At 51.7% G+C, this 17,147-nt stretch overlaps 1 protein-coding gene across 1 annotated transcript; it reads right to left on the bottom strand.

Annotated features, from left to right (window-relative positions):
- Window positions 1–295: 295 nt before the first annotated feature.
- LOC109313276 (interleukin-1 beta-like) lies at window positions 296–7,866 on the bottom strand. Its single transcript, XM_019539767.1, has 7 exons — window positions 7,784–7,866; window positions 6,909–6,963; window positions 4,772–4,802; window positions 4,159–4,297; window positions 2,737–2,916; window positions 2,353–2,477; window positions 296–1,139 (listed from the first exon to the last, which is right to left on the bottom strand). Exons 2-7 carry the CDS (start codon window positions 6,953–6,955, stop codon window positions 930–932), a joined length of 732 nt encoding a protein of 243 aa, XP_019395312.1. The 5' UTR covers window positions 6,956–6,963; window positions 7,784–7,866; the 3' UTR covers window positions 296–929.
- Between the last annotated feature and the right edge of the window lie 9,281 nt (window positions 7,867–17,147).

Here is a 17,147-nt window from a genome sequence, read left to right on the forward strand (position 1 = left end):
GTTTAGGGGTGCTCTCAAGAGACTGTTGGGGAGTTCTGGACTCCACCCTTTTTGCTGTACTGGGGGTGTCACTATGTTCCTCTTACTCTGATCCCAGAAGCAGGTCCACCTGAATCAAAGCCATTAGCATGTGGGAGAAGGCAGATAGCGAGGGACAGTTTCAGGGGCAGTGAGAGGCATAGGCCAGTCATCAGAATCTAAGCCGGGGTGGGCAAAGTGCAGCCCAGGGGCCAGATGCAGCCCACCAGGCCATTCTGTCCAGCCCATGGGGTCCCTAAAAAGTTTAGAAAATTAACATTAATCTGCCCTGGGCTGCCTGTCATGCAGTCCTCAATGGCTTGCCAAAACTCTGCCCAAAATAATTGCCCACCCCTGATCTAAGCTAATCAGGTGACCCTGGGGAAGAACAATGATCACAAGGTGTGACTCAGTTTCCCTGCTCCTTACTTCACTGGGCAAGAGCTCCTTCTCTCAGAGCCATAGACAGGAATACTGACATTGATATTCCTGAGATGTATCCAACTCCCCTACACCAAGGCAGAGGGGTGGGAGTCTGGATCTTGCCTCCCGTGAGGATGGATTTGGAGGGGCCTAAGTTTGGTAGTGAGGACATCTGTGTCTTCTCTGCTGTATGTAGCTGCTCTTGGGAATGTTCCCTGACTGCTAATATCCGAACACACAGGTTTAGTTCAGAGGAACTTGCTTTGGAAACTTCTCTTGGCCTTTTCCAGGTAAAATAAAAGCCCCCAGAGGCACCCTGAGCATAAGCAAGTTACCACAATATAAATACAAAATAAATATCATGACAAAGTTCACAGAGAATTACAACGGGGTCATTCCAAAGCCACATGTATGACATGGATGTGTTGGAATTGTGTGAGTCTGTACATGGTACATACTAGCCTGAATCAGCCACAAATGATTGGAGATTAGCTCTCATATGTGAAGAAATTGGTGATGGCCATCTGCCCAGTTTGATTGACTGATGTGAGGGGCTGTCTGTCGTCCTTGGAGGTGGAGATGAACCAACCGGGGTGAGCAGCCAGCTCGAAGCTGAACGTGTCACCGGCATCAATCTTGAAGAACAAGAATCGTTTCTGAGCCTCGGTTTTGATTTCCTTCATGGGCCCCGACACCTCCTGGGGGAAAGGAGAAACCAATGAGACGCTGTTGGAAAGGGGATGAGCATCAGAGCATGGGAAGGTTGGGCTAGAAGGGACCTCAGGAGGTAACTTCTAGTCCAGTTCCAAGGCAGGATCAGCCCTGAGTAAACCGCCCCCACTGAGTGTCTGTCCAAGCTGCCCTCAGAAGCTTCCCATGATGGAGACTCCTTCTCTAGGCAGCCTGTTCAATGCTGGATCCCTCTTCTAGGAAGTCCTACTTCACTTCCAGCCTCAGTTTCCTCTGCTGCAGCTTGAGGCTGTTTGCTCCTAGCCCTGTCCCCTGTGGCCATGAAGAAAAGCCCATCTACATCCTTTCTATCATGGCCTTTCAGGTTGAAATCTAATCTCCACTCAAGCTTCTCTTCTCCAGATTCAGTCACCCTGGCTCTTCCAGCCTGTCCTCATCACTCAGGCTCCTGTTCCTTTTTGTTTCCCTGTGCTGGCCTCTTTTCAATCCACATACGTCCTTCTTGAAATGCAGGGCCCAGAGCTGAAGCTATGTGAGGCTGAGTAGATGGGGAGAATCCCTTCCCTTGTTCTGCAAGCCCTGTGGATACATAATATAGCTTGAGTGGGATTCTCCCCAAATATGTGGGCAGAGTTAAGCCTCTGAGCCCATTGTCAGGATCATGCAAGTAACACTGAGGTTCTGTGGCACGGTCACCTTTGAAGCAAAGCAGATGTCGCTCTGATCATTCTGACCTCACCTGCCCTGAACTGGGAGGAGAAACCCTACCCTATGACAGCACAGTGACTCTTATGCCCTTGGTGGCACTAGATATACATCACACTGGTCTCGGCCAATGGGGCTGCAGACACCCAGGAATTCGCAGAAGCAGAAGCATTTTAGGGCTTGATCACTCTGTTCTAACCCCCTCTGTTGGGGTCAGGCTAGATGATCTGTTCAGGTTCCTCGTGACCTTAGCTACTATGAAACTATGAAATAGACCCAGCAAAGAGCTGGCACTTGAAAACCCCAGGCTTGAGCCCATACATAACCCAGGACTAGCAACTATGTGTGTCTGACCCGCAATTTATGCATAAGGCTGTGAGGTCTTCAGGGAAGGGAATTATGACAGCAGCTAAAAACAGAGTGACTCCTGATCTGGGTGGCTGAACCTCAAATTCTATTGGCAGGATAGCCACAGGTGGGAATGGGCAGCCAGGGGCCCTGAGTGGGTGATCTCACCTCCAGCTGCAGTTTAGGGCTGCCATCAGCACAGCACAGACAGAGATTCTTGCTTGTGAGACGTATGACCACAGGGCTATTGGAAGAGCCCTGTGTAGAGAAGTAGTAATCCAGGTTTAATTTCTCTGGGAAGAGAAAAGCAAGAGGGAATTTGGCGTCAGTGCATTAAGCAAGGCAGACTTTCTTGAAACAGCCCACGAAATTCCACCCTATGACATGATATTGCTTCCCACACGTTTGGTGGGCTGGAGATACATCACACATCCTCCCACTCCCAGACAATGGGATTGCAAGGGAAGGAGGCATCGTTCCCTTTTCCTGCCTGGCTTTGAAGAAGAGCAACCCTGGCTTTGTTCATGGTTGGCTCAGATCTTGTCCCGTTACCTTCTTGGCTGGTATTGGAGCCTTGAAGGTGCAAAGCCACCAGCTGGGCCTGGGCCTGAACGTTTTGCAAGATGAAACCCTTGTGATCCACGTCCCTGATGGTTAACTTCTTTGTGTAGGCGTATCTGTAGGTTGAAGCACCTCTGGAAGTGATGGTGGAGTTGGTGAAGGAGACAGCATCTGTAAGCACAGGACAGAAAAGGTTCATCAGCCATGGAGCAGAACATGGATCTGGGGAGAACTGGATCCCCCCCAGATCATACAGTCATAGACAAGTGGGGCTGGGAGGGAACCCCAGAGGTCATCTAGTCAAGCCCCCTGCCTGAGACAGGATCAGCCCAGCCCATCCCAAGCACATTCATCATCTAAACTCTACATAAGACTGCCGTGAGCCTTGACACAGCACACACCTAAAACCCGACCCTACCACAGGAAAGCAGGGGAACCACAGCTGCCAATGTCCTGCTTCTATAAAAGGTTTTTAATAGATGCTCAAGAGATCCAGGTAGAGGTCATGCCTCTGCTGCAAAGAAAGGCAAACCTCTCCAGTCTGTACCAATCTGACCATGGGGTAAAATTCCTTTCTGACCCCAAATGAAACATCAGTCTGAGCCTGAGCTTGAGCAGAGGGGCAAGACCCTCTAGCCAGGAACCTCTGGGTTTGGTCCCAGCAGGAGCACTGGCATAGCTCAGCCACTATTCCTAGTCTGGGCTGCAGCTAACACTCAATGCATCTTGAGCAAGTCTTAAAAAACCCTGAAGTGTAGTAGAAAGGAGGGAAGGGGTCAACCAGCAAAGCCAAAAGCCTGAAACATCCCCATAGTTAGTAGAACACAGGCATAGCTAAACCTGGATCATCCCAGCCCAGTGCCCATCCAACCTCTCCTTGAATACCTCCAGTGATGGAGAGTCCACAATACCCAGGATGTCTACTCCACACCCACCCTGCTCTACCAGGGAAGAAGTGTTTCCTGAGATCCAACCTAAACTTGCTTTGCTGCAACTTCAGGCCATTGCTCCATGTCCTCCTCTTTGTCGCACAAGAGAGAAAAAGTGCTTTCCCTCTTCTTTATGACAGCCCTTCAAGTATTTGAAGACTACTATTATGTTCTCTCTTAAGTGCCTTTTCTGCAAGCTGAACATGGGTAGCTCTTTCAGCCTCTCATATGACTTGTCTTCCAACCCTTGATCATCTTTGTTGCTGCCTCTGGACCCTCTCTAACTTCTCCATGTCCTTTTTAACTGAGCCCAGAATTGCACATAGGCCTAACCAAAGCGGGGTATAACTATACTATTGCCCTCCTGGATCTGCCCCAGGCAATATGCCCCTAATGACACAAAGAGTGAGATTCCCCAAGGTCTAGGCATGCTCAGATTTCAAGCCACCTGCCTCTAGAAAAGGGAGATACTGAGGCTGCATACCTTCCACCCAGTCGTTGAAAACGGTCAGCAGCTCGCTGTTCGTCCTTCTCCTCTTTTCCGCACACTCTTCTGGGACCTCGCACTTGCATTTGGAGCCTCTCTTGAGGCTGGGAAGAGGATTGAGGTTGTAGAAGAGGCTCTGTGGAGTGGCAAAGCAGAGGGCATTAATAGCTGGGAAGCAGCATGTGACCTCTCTGTGCTGTTCTCTATGCCTCGGTGATGTTCAACTCCATCTGGTCCTCACACAGCCTGGACCTCAAACCTGGCTCAGGCTCATTTCTGGCTTGATTATACTGAAATAAAGCACCTGCAGACAGTTAGAAAAGCCCTTTGAGGCAGGAAGCTGGGATGGTGAGGCCAGGCTGGGGCAGAGAGACAGAGTTTCTAGGACATGGGGCTTGCTTGAAGCAAGAGACAGGGATTTTCTTGCAGTAGAAGCAAGACTCCACTAAATTCATCCTCAATTCATCCTTCCTAACTCTGTGTGACCCCAGATGGCTGGGTCTGGTGGGGTATACAAGGGTGCAAGGATTCTTCAGCACAGTAATTCGCACGAGCTTTTGGAAAGCCAGGGTCAAAGACAGTCGTAACAAAAGCGAGCCGGATGTATTACCTCTGTTTGCCAGGGGTAGTCAGTCTTGTAACTATGGAAAGAAAACAAAAAAAGCAGAATCAGTGCCTGATTGTGAGGCCGAGGGACACTGGGCAATGATATAAAGAGAGTCCTTCAAGCCTAAGTTCTGGTTGATGCAACATAAGACACATGTGTGAGGGTCTCCTGTCACATATGTGCCCTATATGGATGCCCTGGCCCCCAGACTGGAGGTGTCCTGGCTTCTGGGACAGAAATCCTCTTGCGTCTTCTACCATTCCTGCCCTTCCAGCCCCACTTTGCTCTGATTCATTGCTCCCTATTGGTTGAACCTTATCCTTACCCCTTGGAAGAATGGCTTGGATTGGGCAAGACCATCCTAACCAGTCCCATCTCCTCCATAGCTACACATGGAGACCAAAATAATTCAGGGAAAACAACAAGCATCTTAGGACCCACTTGGTTTTTCCCATTTTTTGTGCAAGTTCTAGGAAGAGTTGAACTGAGTAGTTTCCATCCTTTTTAATGTCCTATTAAATACAAGCTACTAATGGAAACCAATAACTGATATACCATATTTCCTGGCATTCTCACTTTTTGTCCCCCCCTCAAACCAATATCTGGAAATTTCAGTGCATGTTATATGTGAGAAATATGGTAAAAGCAGTTTCTGGCATGAAGTGCATGCTACCCTCTGGGTTCAGGACAGCAGGAAAGCCAGGTTGCTATATAGTTAGTTATTACAAGGAAAGAGCTTTTCCCCTTCATTCTGCTTTTCAAGAACACGGTGTCTTATATCCTGTGCTGTGTTGTATGCAAGAAGATATGATAACCTCTGTCTTCCTTTGCCAGGTAGCTGGGTAGTCATTGCAAACCTTGCCTGGGGTTTTCCAGCCTTGGGCTCATCCAGGAGGGGCACAGTCTGGCTGAATCACAATACTGCCCATATTAGGGAAACTGAGGCATGGGGGCAGGGGGGCTGTGACTCACAGCCGGGTGGGGTGTTTGGCACTGTCACAGAGCATGCAGGTGCCCTGCTCCTTAGAGCAGGAACAGCTAGGGAGAGAGCCCTAGCGGTGAGGGGGGAGCCCAGCTGCTAGTTACCAGGGCAGCCAGAGTCTCAGGTGCTGGTTGCTAGGATAACCGCTGGGGAGTCAGCTGACAGGAAGGGGCAGGGCCTGGCACATATAAACCCCAGGAGTGAGGCCAGGAGAGCAGTGCTCCACTGGCAGCCAAGGGAGCGGGAGCGGGATCTTGAGCTCGAGCAAGCAGAGGAGAGAAGCCTGACGACACGAGCAGCTTCTGTTCGCTGATACGGGGTGGAGAATTCCCTGGTAGGGATTTGAATGATGGTTGGCCAGATGGCTTAGATTTTATGCTATAGCCCAGGGGCTTGAGTTTTCTGTTTGTAGTTTTATAAGACTGGACGACCGGGTGAGGCTATTAGGGGTCAGAGGAGGCCTCATAAGAGCTCCATGGCAGCGTAGGGACCCTGGTGCCAGAGAGGGCATGGCATTTTGGGGTGCACTGGCCCCAGCCCCAGGGTGAGGGGGCCGTGAGGAGCCCCAGGGTGAGGGGGCAGCAGAGTGCCAGGAAGGCATGGGATGAGACGGGGCCATGGAAGCCCAGGGAAGTCAAGGAGAGGGACAAATTACAGTAAGGTCCAGGTCAAAACCACGTCCGTACCATCTGTGAGGCTTGGGCTGCAGTGCAGGGGAGGAAAAGGAGCTGCAGATAGTGCCCCCTGGCACCAGGGCAAAAAAAAAAAAATGGGCAGCCTCCTGCTAATTACATCTATTAATTAACCAATTAAAATCAAGGTATGGCAGGAGAGTAAGCAGGTGGTTGGCCCGTAACAGGAGGGTGGAGTCACCGATAGGAAGACTAGTAGAGGTACTACTGTCATAGGCACCCACACCACAATCACATGGGTCCACTTTGGGTTAATGCACTGCCTTTTTTTTTGCATTCCTCCCCCTCACTTCACACCCTCTTCTCTGGGATCTTGGGTAGGTCACCAAAGCCTGCCTGGCACAGGCAGAGCTGCTGTTCCTTTATGTCTTATCTCTTCGGGATCTGAGGCTGCCTACAGCTGTTCCCAAGCTGGCACCCCCACCCCCTTTTCTGTTTCTGGAAGGGAGGAAGAAGCTGTGGTTACCTGGGGCACCTCTCCAGCTCTGCAAAGAGATCAGGCACTGTCGCCATTGCTGTTTCTGAAAGAGGAAATAAACCAGAGTTGCAGATTTTGAGTGCTCTCTGCCAGCCCCCCAGGTTGCCCGCTACAAATGCCATTCTCACCATGGCATCAAGGGCCAGTTGCATCTCCTCATCAACATCTGGGATTCCTTCCCTGGCTCCTCTAATGAGATGCGCCCCTGGTTCAGGAGCTTGGGAATTGGGAGATAGGTCCATATCTGAGCTTGAGGCAGACCTGGGTTTGCAGAGGTTGCCTAATGCTCCACAATGGAAGGCTTTGGGTCTGCCTACATTCCTTGAACGCCCCTGTCAATGACAGGGCCCAGTGTGACAGGATGAATGGATACCAGGCTGGCCATAAGTCCATAAGGATGTGTGAGTCTGTGACAGATCCTGGGACCTCCCAGCACTTACTGGTATGGGTTCCACAGAAATTCAGGATACCTATCCTGCTCTCTGGGGGATGTCTGATGGCTCTCCATTGGGTTGATCTCTCCCACCCACTGTTGCCTCTCTCAACCATGCCCATTCTCCTTTCCATCTAAAAAACCATACTCCTTTCTCTAGGGTCCCCACCAGCCAGTTCCTAACATCCCAGGGAGTAGAAAGACCTCAGCCGGAGCTGCCAGTCTGCCCCGCTTCCTGATAATTTCTCCTCCGCTGAGCAAAGCTGCTACTGCTACCCTCAGCTGCCTTTGTAGCTCTAATCGCTCTGCCTGGGTGCAGAGAAAGGAAGCTGGTATTTCTCCAGCCAACCAAGCCTCCGAGAGAGGAATCATTGCAATCCCAACCCACTGCCCCGGGTTCCCAGCCTGGGAGGCAGAGAAAGGATGTTACCTGCTTCTGGGAGGTTTCTGGGAGCAGCTGCCAGAAGATCTGACTGATTAGTCTGGAGCCCTGAGATGTTATTTATAGCCTGGAGCGTGTGTGGGGGGGGAGGGGAATTTGGACCTTTCACAATGGTGCACACGTCATTTGAGTTATGTGAAAGTTATGGAGGCTTGGGAAGGGATTTAGGAGGAAGGAAGAAGAGTGTGGAGTGGGGGCAAAAGATGGGCAAAGTGCAGTTTGAGACCTGCTAAGTGCCTGAATCACTTGGGATCAGGGCCTGGCCAGTGTGGAAACATCCCTGGTCCTAGCCCCTTGCAAACTCGCTGAGGTGACATACCTGCAGTGTGGCAGTGCTGTCCCAGAATACTTTGCACCTGCAGCCTCTCCTGTGCTGGGGGTGGATAGGAATGTCTGAGCCTGGCTAAGCCCCACCGCCCCCTTCTTGAAGAGACATCCCCCATGTGACAGGCACTCCAGAGTAGATTCCCTGGTGGGCTTCTATCCCCCTCTGTGGCTGGTGAGAGGACACAGCCTCTGATGCCAGCCGCAGGCATGTGACCCCCTTTGGCCCTGGGTGTGAAGGTACCATCAAGCAGCCCCAATCTGGAGACCCCGCAGGCTGGGGTGGAGCACATCTAGCTGGACCCAGGCTGCTGAGAGGAATCCGACAGCGGCTCACCCATCCCTTCTGCCAGGTGCATTCCTTGAGCCTCAAGTTCAGATATAGACAGGGATCCTGGCACTAGACACCCCCAACCCCCACCACCCCAGGGTGAGAAGGAGATAATGAGTGGTGGAAATGTGCTAACTGTGTTGCATAAGGCACCTCCAGGAGACACCCGTGAAGCCTGGGCAGGTATGGCGTAGAAACGCCGGGAGAGACCTGGCAGTGAGGGGGCTCCTGAGAGGGATGGGAGCTCACTGTGTGCAGGCAGAGGGATGTGACTGAAGTGACAGGGCCCCCAGTGGTGGGACTGGGCATGTGGAGGTCGTTGGCACCGAAGAGCTGGCTGCAGCCTGAAGATCCATTGACCGGGCAGATCACACAAGCTAGATTTCATCCACCCCTCCGTGCCCTGCTGCCTCATGGCTGGGCTCTAGCCACTGGACCTGTGGCCTTGGCCCATGCTCCTGCAGCCCACTCCAGTGCCCACAATGCCATGGCCTTGCTGCCATCAGCATGTGAGCAATTTGGAATTGTCCCCTGAGGTCACAACAGACACCAGGGACAGGGTGTGGATCAGGACAGAAGCCGGGGTGGGCAGGCTAAGGTCAGGAGATGCCACGGGCTTCCTGATCCCAGCGTCTTGCCCCTGAATCCCCCCGCTGCAATCCAGCTGATCCTACAGGGATCTGGGGAAAGCAGGGGATCTGGGATTCCTCCTCCAGCAGCCCTTCTGGCATGCTGCTGATCCTTGTTCACACAGCATTAATACCTCAGATGATCCCTCTGCCCTGAGATGACCCAAGATCCCTTTGCTCCTGTGATCTCCAGAAGTGGGGAGTCACCTTGAGCACTGAGAAAGCTCCAGAGGGTGAGCCAAAGCCACGCCTTAAGTCACAGCCCCCAATGGGGTTACGAGTCCTAGCTGGGAAGCCCTAGAAACCAGACCAAGGAGGAAGCTAGAGAGCAGAAGGGCAGGAGGAATAAAAGTGTCTTGTTGATTTCATCGGGGAGGTGGAGGAAACTGACAAGGAAGTGGGAGAGCCGGGGTAGCTTCCCCCTCTGCACAAGCAAGCTCCACTCCCATCCGCTGCCCCAGGGTTATTTGAAGGCGGGGAGGCCGCAATTGCTTCCTTCAGCTAGTTCCCAACAAGCCTGGGTGTGTCTGGAAAGTTGCGCTTGTTTGCGTCCGGGGAAACACCACAGCAAGGCCAGAATAATCTGCAGTGATCCCCCCACACAGAGCCTCACAATTGTGGCAAAGGTTATTGGGATCCTGGTGACTGCTTGACAAGCTCAAGAAGTGGCAAAAGAGGACACGTCTGCTTGCTAACATGTAGCACCCCCCCCCCCAGCGCTGGGCCTCTTGCCTTCACCCTGGAGGCCTGGAGTCTGGACACCCCTGAAACCGTCGTGTGAGTTGCCCCTGTCCACTCCTGCCAGGAGCTGCCTAGCCACTGAGCTCATTAATAAGCCACCAGCTCATTCAAAGCAGCTGCAAGTTTGGTCCAAGTAGAAGCTTAGTCGAGAACACTGAGACAACGTTCAAAGTGTGATCAGAAAAGCCTGCCAGGCTAGGGATGTGGAGGTGTCTCGGGTTTCAGAAAGATGCCCCATCCTGAGTACTCAGTGATGCTGATACCCTAGAAACAGCTGGCAGCCAGAGCTGTAGTCATGGTGGAGATAATTAACATGTAAGGAACAAAAGCCAGGCCTTTAGTCACAGCCCCCATGGGGTCAGGATGCCCAGCTGGGAAGCCCTAGAAAAGAGACTATGGAGGAGTCACCGATGTGATGCCATAGTGAGCAGCGTGAATCAAACACTGGCATGCAACTTGAGCAAGACTAAGGATGTCATTTTCTTGCTCTACCTGGTGAGACTGCAGCCGGAGTACTGTGTCCAGTTCTGGGTGCCACACTTCAGAAAGGAGGTGGAGAAGCTCAAGAGAGTCCAAAGGAGAACCACGCACATGATTAGAGGCCTAGAGGCCAGGTCATACGAGGAGAGGCTGAAAGACTTGGGACTGTTCAGCCTGGAGACAAGAAGACTTAGAGGGAACTTGGTGGCAACCTATAAGTATATCAGGGTCATACATCAAGGCCTGCGGGAGCTTCTGTTCAGCAAGGCCCCCCAGGGGAAGACAAGAAACAATGGGCACAAGCTGATTGAAGATCGCTTCAGACTGGACATAAGGAAAAACTGCTTTACAAGTCGAGTGCTGAGGGTCTGGAACGGGCTCCCCACAGCTGTGGTACGTTCACCCCACCATGATGATCTTCAAAAAGCATCTTGATGCCCGCTTTGTTGGGGTCATCTGACCCCAGCAGTCTTTCCTACCCAAGTGCAGGGGGGATGGACCGGATGATCTTGTAAGGTCTCTTCCAGCCCTTAACATCTATAAATCTATGAAAGGCGTCAAACAGATTGGGAACAAAGGGCTGCTAGACACCGAGACTGCTGGACATCTAGACTATGCCCCTGAGCATCCTAGTGAGACCTCGGACTACCTAATAAACAGGACAGGGAGCAAGACTGTCTTGCAAGGTAATTAGTGTTTTTCCAGATAGGGGCATGTATGCTGTCTGCTGAACAAGTGTGCATAAGTGGAGTGGAAACTCCTGTCTCTTGAGCAGTCTCTCTCGCAACCACCCACAGGTTCCTCAATCTGAGGTTTTGGAGTAAAAGTTCACCTGGGCAGGATGGGCGGGGAGGGCGATGTGAGATCACAGCCTTGTGGGGAAAGCCAGAGGCTAAAGTTTACTGCTTGTGAGGAAGAAAAAGCGGCCGGATGCAACTTCTCCAGAGACTGAAAAAAGGATGTCATAACCCCTTCCTGTCTGTGCAGTGACCGGATATCAGCAGGAAACCCGGGGAAAGTTTAAGGGTGCTTTGGTTTGTCTGGGAGCTGAGGGCTCATTCTCAGAGAGGGACTGTGGGATCAAGTGTAAATTGTGCAAATTCATTTAAAAAGTGTTAGCACCTCTCTCTCCTTCTTTAAACGGTCTTGATCTTCCACTAACCAAGCCAGCTTCTTTCTTGCAACTGTGCTATTCACTGCTCCCAGTCATGTAGCTCCTATCTCACATCCCCAGACTCTTTTTAGTTGACACTATGAACTCAGGGGTGAAAATAAACTTCAGAAAATCACTAGAGACCCTGCCAGGAGGCTCAAGAAGGTGCCATGATTTTATAATGTTGAAAGAGAAGTGCATTGAATCCAAATGACTATAGAACTAAAGAAATGCCAGCTTTGGATAATTTTTTGTGCCTATTTTACTGTGTTTTTAATACAATGTGTATTAAATAGACATTAGATTAATAGATTCATAGACATTAGGACAAGAAGGGACCTTGAAGATCATCAAGATCATCAAGTCCAGACCCCTACCCCAGGGGCAGGATGCCAGCTAGGGTCAAAGGATCCCAGCAAGATAAACATCCAAACATTTCTTGAATGAGTCCAGAGTAGGTGCCTGCATCACTTCTGGAGGGAGTTTATTCCAGGCCTTGGGGGCTTGGACAGTAAGGAAGTTTTTCCTTATGTCCAGCCTAAAATGGTCACAGAAGAGTTTATGACCGTTGGTCCTTGTTATCCCTTGGGGCACTCTGGTGAACAGACGTTCCCCCAGATCCTGATGCACACCCCTTACGTACTTATAGGCAGCCACCAGGTCCCCCCTGAGCCTGCGCTTTTCCAAGCTGAAGAGTCCCATAGCTCTCAGCCTCTCTTCATAAGGCCTATTCTTTTGTCCTCTGATCATGTGCGTGGCTCTCCTCTGGACTCTCTTAAGCTTCTCCACATCCTTCTTGAATTGTGGAGCCCAGAACTAGATGCAGTACTCCAGCTGCAGCCTCACTAAGGCCGACTACAGTGGGAGGATGACATTCTGAGATTTCCTTGAGAAGCATCTATGAATGCAAGCCAGCGTTTTGTTTGCTTTACCAGCTGCGACATCGCATTAGTGGCTCATGTTCATCTTGTGGTCAGTCATGACCTCCCCAAATCTCTTTCAGTTGTGCTGCTAGCAAGCTTAGCACTGCTGAGCCTATAAGCATGCTGTGGGTTTTTTTCCCTAAGGCAGAGTACCTTGCATTTTTCGGTATAGAGCGTCACCAGTTTACATCCGCCCACTTACTAAGCTTATCCAAGTCAGCCTGGATCATTAGCCTGTCGTCTGGTATGGATGCTATGCCCCAAAGTTTAGTGTCATCGGCAAACTTGTCCAGTGCGCCTCTGACAGCAATGTCCACATCACTGATAAAGATGTTGAAGAGAATCAGTCCAAGGACAGAGCCTTGGGGGACACTCCTGGTCACAGAGTGCCATAATGATTCGCTTCCATCAACTACCGCTCTCTGGGTCCGACCTCGGAGCCAATTTCCCAGCCACTGGACTGTGGTGTAGCCAAGGCCACATTTGGCCAGTTTTTGCATAAGGAGATCCTGACACACCGGATCAAAGGTTTTTTTAAAGTCCAGATATATGAAGTCAATCTCTTTTCCCTTGTCCAGGTGATATGTCACCTGGTCATAGAAGGAGATGAGATTGGTCAGGCAAGACCTACCTGCGACAAACCCTTGCTGGCTGTCCCTCAGGATGTTGCCCTCAGCCAGCTTACCAAGAAGGGTCTCTTTGATATCTTAGCGGGGATTGGGATCAAGCTGATTGGCCTGTAATTTCCGGGATCTACCTTCCATCCTTTCTTGAAGATGGGTACCTGAGAGTCTTCATATGGCAAATGAATACACATTCCAATCAAGTTATTATTGTTTTTTGCTTTGATCTTAAACTGAATAATACAGTCCTAGGCTCCTAGATTCCTGCTGTATCATTTAATAATACTTGCAATCAGGAGGATGCAATAGGGTGATTGGCATGTGCAACCTGGAAGAGGCAATTATTGCATCCCACATGTGGGACTTTGTGTTTGCCTTGCTGGAATCTCAGCACAAAGAGCATGACACGTGTGTTTTTCTCCAGGTGAAAAAGAAACGGGAAGATTTCACTAGTCACAGGCATTTCACACTGCCAGGGAACAGTATTTACTGGGCATGGACATTTCATGCTGTTGGTGAGTGGTCTTCACTAGTCATGGGCTTTTCACAGTCCTAATGACTCTTATTCATGCCTTGTGGCTATTTCAAGCCACTGGTGAACGCTGGTCACTAGGCATGGACTCTTCAAGCTCCTGGTGACCATGATTCACTAGTCACGGATGTTTCACCCTGCCAGTGACCCTTGTTCGGTAGGCATGGGCTTCTTGCTAGTCACTGCCATGACCAGCAGCAACCCGTGCTGTGTGACAAGGGGTGCCTCTTGCAAAAGAAATCTCCCCTGGGTCCAGCCTGGGAAGTTGTGGCCAGATGAGAGCCATAGACATGCTGGGAGCTGGGACTGGGAGCGCTGGGGTGGCCGAGGCTGGAGAAGAGGAAGTGAGAAGAGCTTCCAGACTCAGTGGAAGCTGGAGACAGAATCTCACCACTGGAAGTAGGGAATCTCCACCCTTGGGGCAGCAGACAGACACTGGATGGGTTCAGACAGGGCTGATCCTGGGACAGCTCCCCTCCAACCTCAGCTGTGGCTGTGGCTGGCCTGTCGCCCTCTCACAGCTCAAGTACAGTCTTTTTTCTGCAATGCTCAGGACCAGGGGGATGTTGGACAAGGTCTGTGGGAAGTAGACGTCCTTGGTGAAAATGACTGGGGGGTGGGAAGGACAGAGAAGAGGGCAGTGGTATTAGGACCAGCAAAGCAATGATGTCACTTTAAAAGGCACTGGGGGAGAGGGGTTGTATTTGGCAAGTGATGCACCTCAGCTGCTTTTGTGTGTCCAGTCCCTTAGCCAAATCCAGCAGAGGCCACTTTGATCAGTGGCTAAGTTACCACAGTTCGGTTCAGAGTGGACACACACAGACGTGACATGGGGTAAATCCTCCTGGGGACTTATCATCAAGTATCCTGACAACCCCTTATAAATCCCTGGGGCAACCACACCTTCAATCCTGTGCCCATGTCTAGTCCCCACACCTCCAAGAGTAGAAGAAGTAGAGAAGAGTAGAGAAGGTACAAAGAAGGGCAGCAAGGATGATGAGTGGTTTGAAGGGGCTTCCCTACGATGAGACACTAATGAGGCTAATGAGAGAGAGAGAGAGAGAGAGTAGGGTGGATAGATAGATAAATAAAGTGTGAGATGGATAGATCGAGTGTGGGGTAGGTAGATGAAGATAGAGTGTAAAGCAGATAGATGGACAGATGGATATATAAAGTGTGAGGTGTATAGCCGGATGATGGGTAGAGTAAGGGGTTGGTGAATGGACAGACAGGCCTATTCAGTTTAGAAAAGAGATTTTTGAGCAGGAACATGAGAAATGTTTCCAAAATACTAAATGGCAAAGAGAAAGTTACTAGGGATTTATTACTGACTGTCTTTCCCAAAACAAGAATGAGGGGTCATGACATGAAACGAGCAGACGGTCAGTATAAAACAAACACAAGGCACTTCTTTTGCCCCCAGAGGGTCATTCAAGGGGGGGACTCATTGCCACCAGATGTGGGGGAAGCTGAGAGTTCAGCCAGATTCACTGAGGACTTGGACACATTCTGGGAGGAAAGGGACATCTGTAGCTACTGAGTGAGGGGCACATTCTCTGAATAAGAGCTTCCTAGACCTTAAATGCTGGAAGCCACAAGTGAGATAGGAGTGGGGGAACAAACGCTGCTCAGACCCAGCTCACTCTCCCTTCCATCCTCTGCTTTCTGCCGCCTTGTGACACAGGAGCCTGGGAAGATGAACATAGGGTCTGCTCAGTCCCTGGCAGCTCTGATGTTTTTAAGACCCTCCAAGCCCAGGAGCCCTGGGAGGGGGGGTCTCCACTTCCTACCTTGGTGGGTGCTGTTGAGGCCTTTCAAGAAGTTGGCTGCCAGCTGCATCTCATGTTCCCAGAAAACGATGTTCTTGTTGTTAGCGTACTGGATGGTGGTGGTAGCGGTAACAGGGCAATGGCACAGCCAGCAGCAAAGCAGCTGCCTGGGGCTCTGCAACCAGGCAGGGGGCAGCATCACAGCACAGCTCCCCCTAATGCTCCCAGCCACCTCTCCTGGGCCCCTGCCCCCTGATCTCAGCCGCTGGTGCCTGCCTGCTCCCCTAAGGATCTTTGATTCAGGTAGCATGGGCTGCTGAGATGATGGGGGGATCCAGGGGCAGGCAGCTTCAGTAGTAGGTTATTATCCTCTGTGTGGAGCAGCTGGGTTACACCTACTCCCTCTCTTCCCCCCCCCATGGCTCCAACAACCCCCTCCCCACTGTCCCAACCAGGCCTCTGCTCTGTGCCTTCCAGCAGGGGCCCTCCAGCCCATCGAAGCTCACAGGGTAGCAGAAGTGAGTTATCACCCCTGTACCTGCCCTGAAGGGGCTGGGTCACAGCTGGGAATGCAGTCTCCTTTGCTTCCTTCTCTGCTCTGTGGGCAGCTCCTGGGGCTGCTGAGAGGTCCCTAGAGCTGTGATGTGGTTGGGACGTTGTATTGGGTAGCCGGGTACAACGGAAAGGGAGTGCTGGGCTGAGGGGGCACAGAGGAGATGGGGTGCCGGGCAGAGAAAGCCGGGCTGGCAGCCATGGCTGCGGAGGGTACATCTTGGACACTGTGGCAGAGACAAGAGTAAAAGGGTTTAGCAATGCCCTGGTGACCCCTGCAAGGAGAGGTCTGTTGTCTCTCTGCCCCTCCAGGAGCAGGTACCAGGCCTTAATCGCTCCCAGGGCTCATCTGTCTGTCAGACATCTCCCACCACAAAACCCAGTCCTGATTTCAGCCTTCACTTTGCTAACTGATTCTGGGATGCATCTTCAGCCTTGTAGAAGGTGATATCCTGCTCCCCATGGGGACGAAAGTATCTCTGAACTGCTGCTCACCAGGCACTGATGAGCATCAGGGTGGCATAGAAGCACCACAGGGGTTTAGGAACAGTGGGTCGCCCCCCCATTCCCCCCGCCCCTGGAGATGCCTGAGGAGTGGGTGGGTATCTGGCATAGTTGCAACCCCCAAAGCCTGCCAACCCCTCTGCATTTTCAGCCCTGGAGTCATCTCTCAGACCCCCCACAGACAGGCCAGGAGGGACAAACTCACATCTCCATCTTGGAGCTGGCTCCTACCTGTCACAGCCCATCAATTCGGTGATCAGGTTGGGGACTTGGGCCATGGCTGGGCCTAAGAGAGGGGACCTGGCGGCCTGTTGAAAAGGCTAGTTTGGCCACGGAGCAGAAGGGACTTGGGGTGGCCTCACAGAGCTGGGCTGGGTCCAGGAGGAGCTTTGCTAGGCTGGGTTCCCCAGGCAAAAAGAGCTGAGAAGCGCAGAGATCCACGGGGCCCCCGAATCCACCAGATACTGCCTTAGATGGGAGCCTGTCGGCCTGATGTCTCCCCTTCCAGGGTGACATCAGGGTGAGAAGGGTTGATTCACGCTTCCTGGAAGGAGTGGAGAGGTCAATGAGGCTGGGAGATCCCAGCTGTTTATCCCTGGGCCGGAAGCCAGGTGCCTGGAGCAGGGCAGTGGCTTCTAGAGTGGCTGCACACATGGACTCCAGCCACGGGAGGCCCAGGAGTGTTCCCAGCAAGGGGCAGGAGGAGATGCCGGGCAGGGGGAGGCTGCTGAGATCACACCAAACTCTGTCTGCCTTGTGCAAATCAGCCCTGATTTGAGCTGTAAAAGGCA

This window comes from Crocodylus porosus, unplaced genomic scaffold (assembly GCF_001723895.1).
Source record: "Crocodylus porosus isolate Cpor-Errol unplaced genomic scaffold, CroPor_comp1, whole genome shotgun sequence".
NCBI lineage: Eukaryota > Metazoa > Chordata > Crocodylia > Crocodylidae > Crocodylus > Crocodylus porosus.

Coding starts and splice junctions, on each gene's coding strand:
- LOC109313276 (XM_019539767.1), bottom strand. CDS start 6,955: ATGGCGACAGTGCCTGATCTCTTTGCAGAGCTGGAGAGGTGCCCCAG. Junction 2,917..4,158: donor TTTCAACGACTGGGTGGAAG/GTATGCAGCCTC, acceptor CTGTGCTTACAG/ATGCTGTCTCCTTCACCAAC. Junction 2,478..2,736: donor CTCCAATACCAGCCAAGAAG/GTAACGGGACAA, acceptor TTCTCTTCCCAG/AGAAATTAAACCTGGATTAC.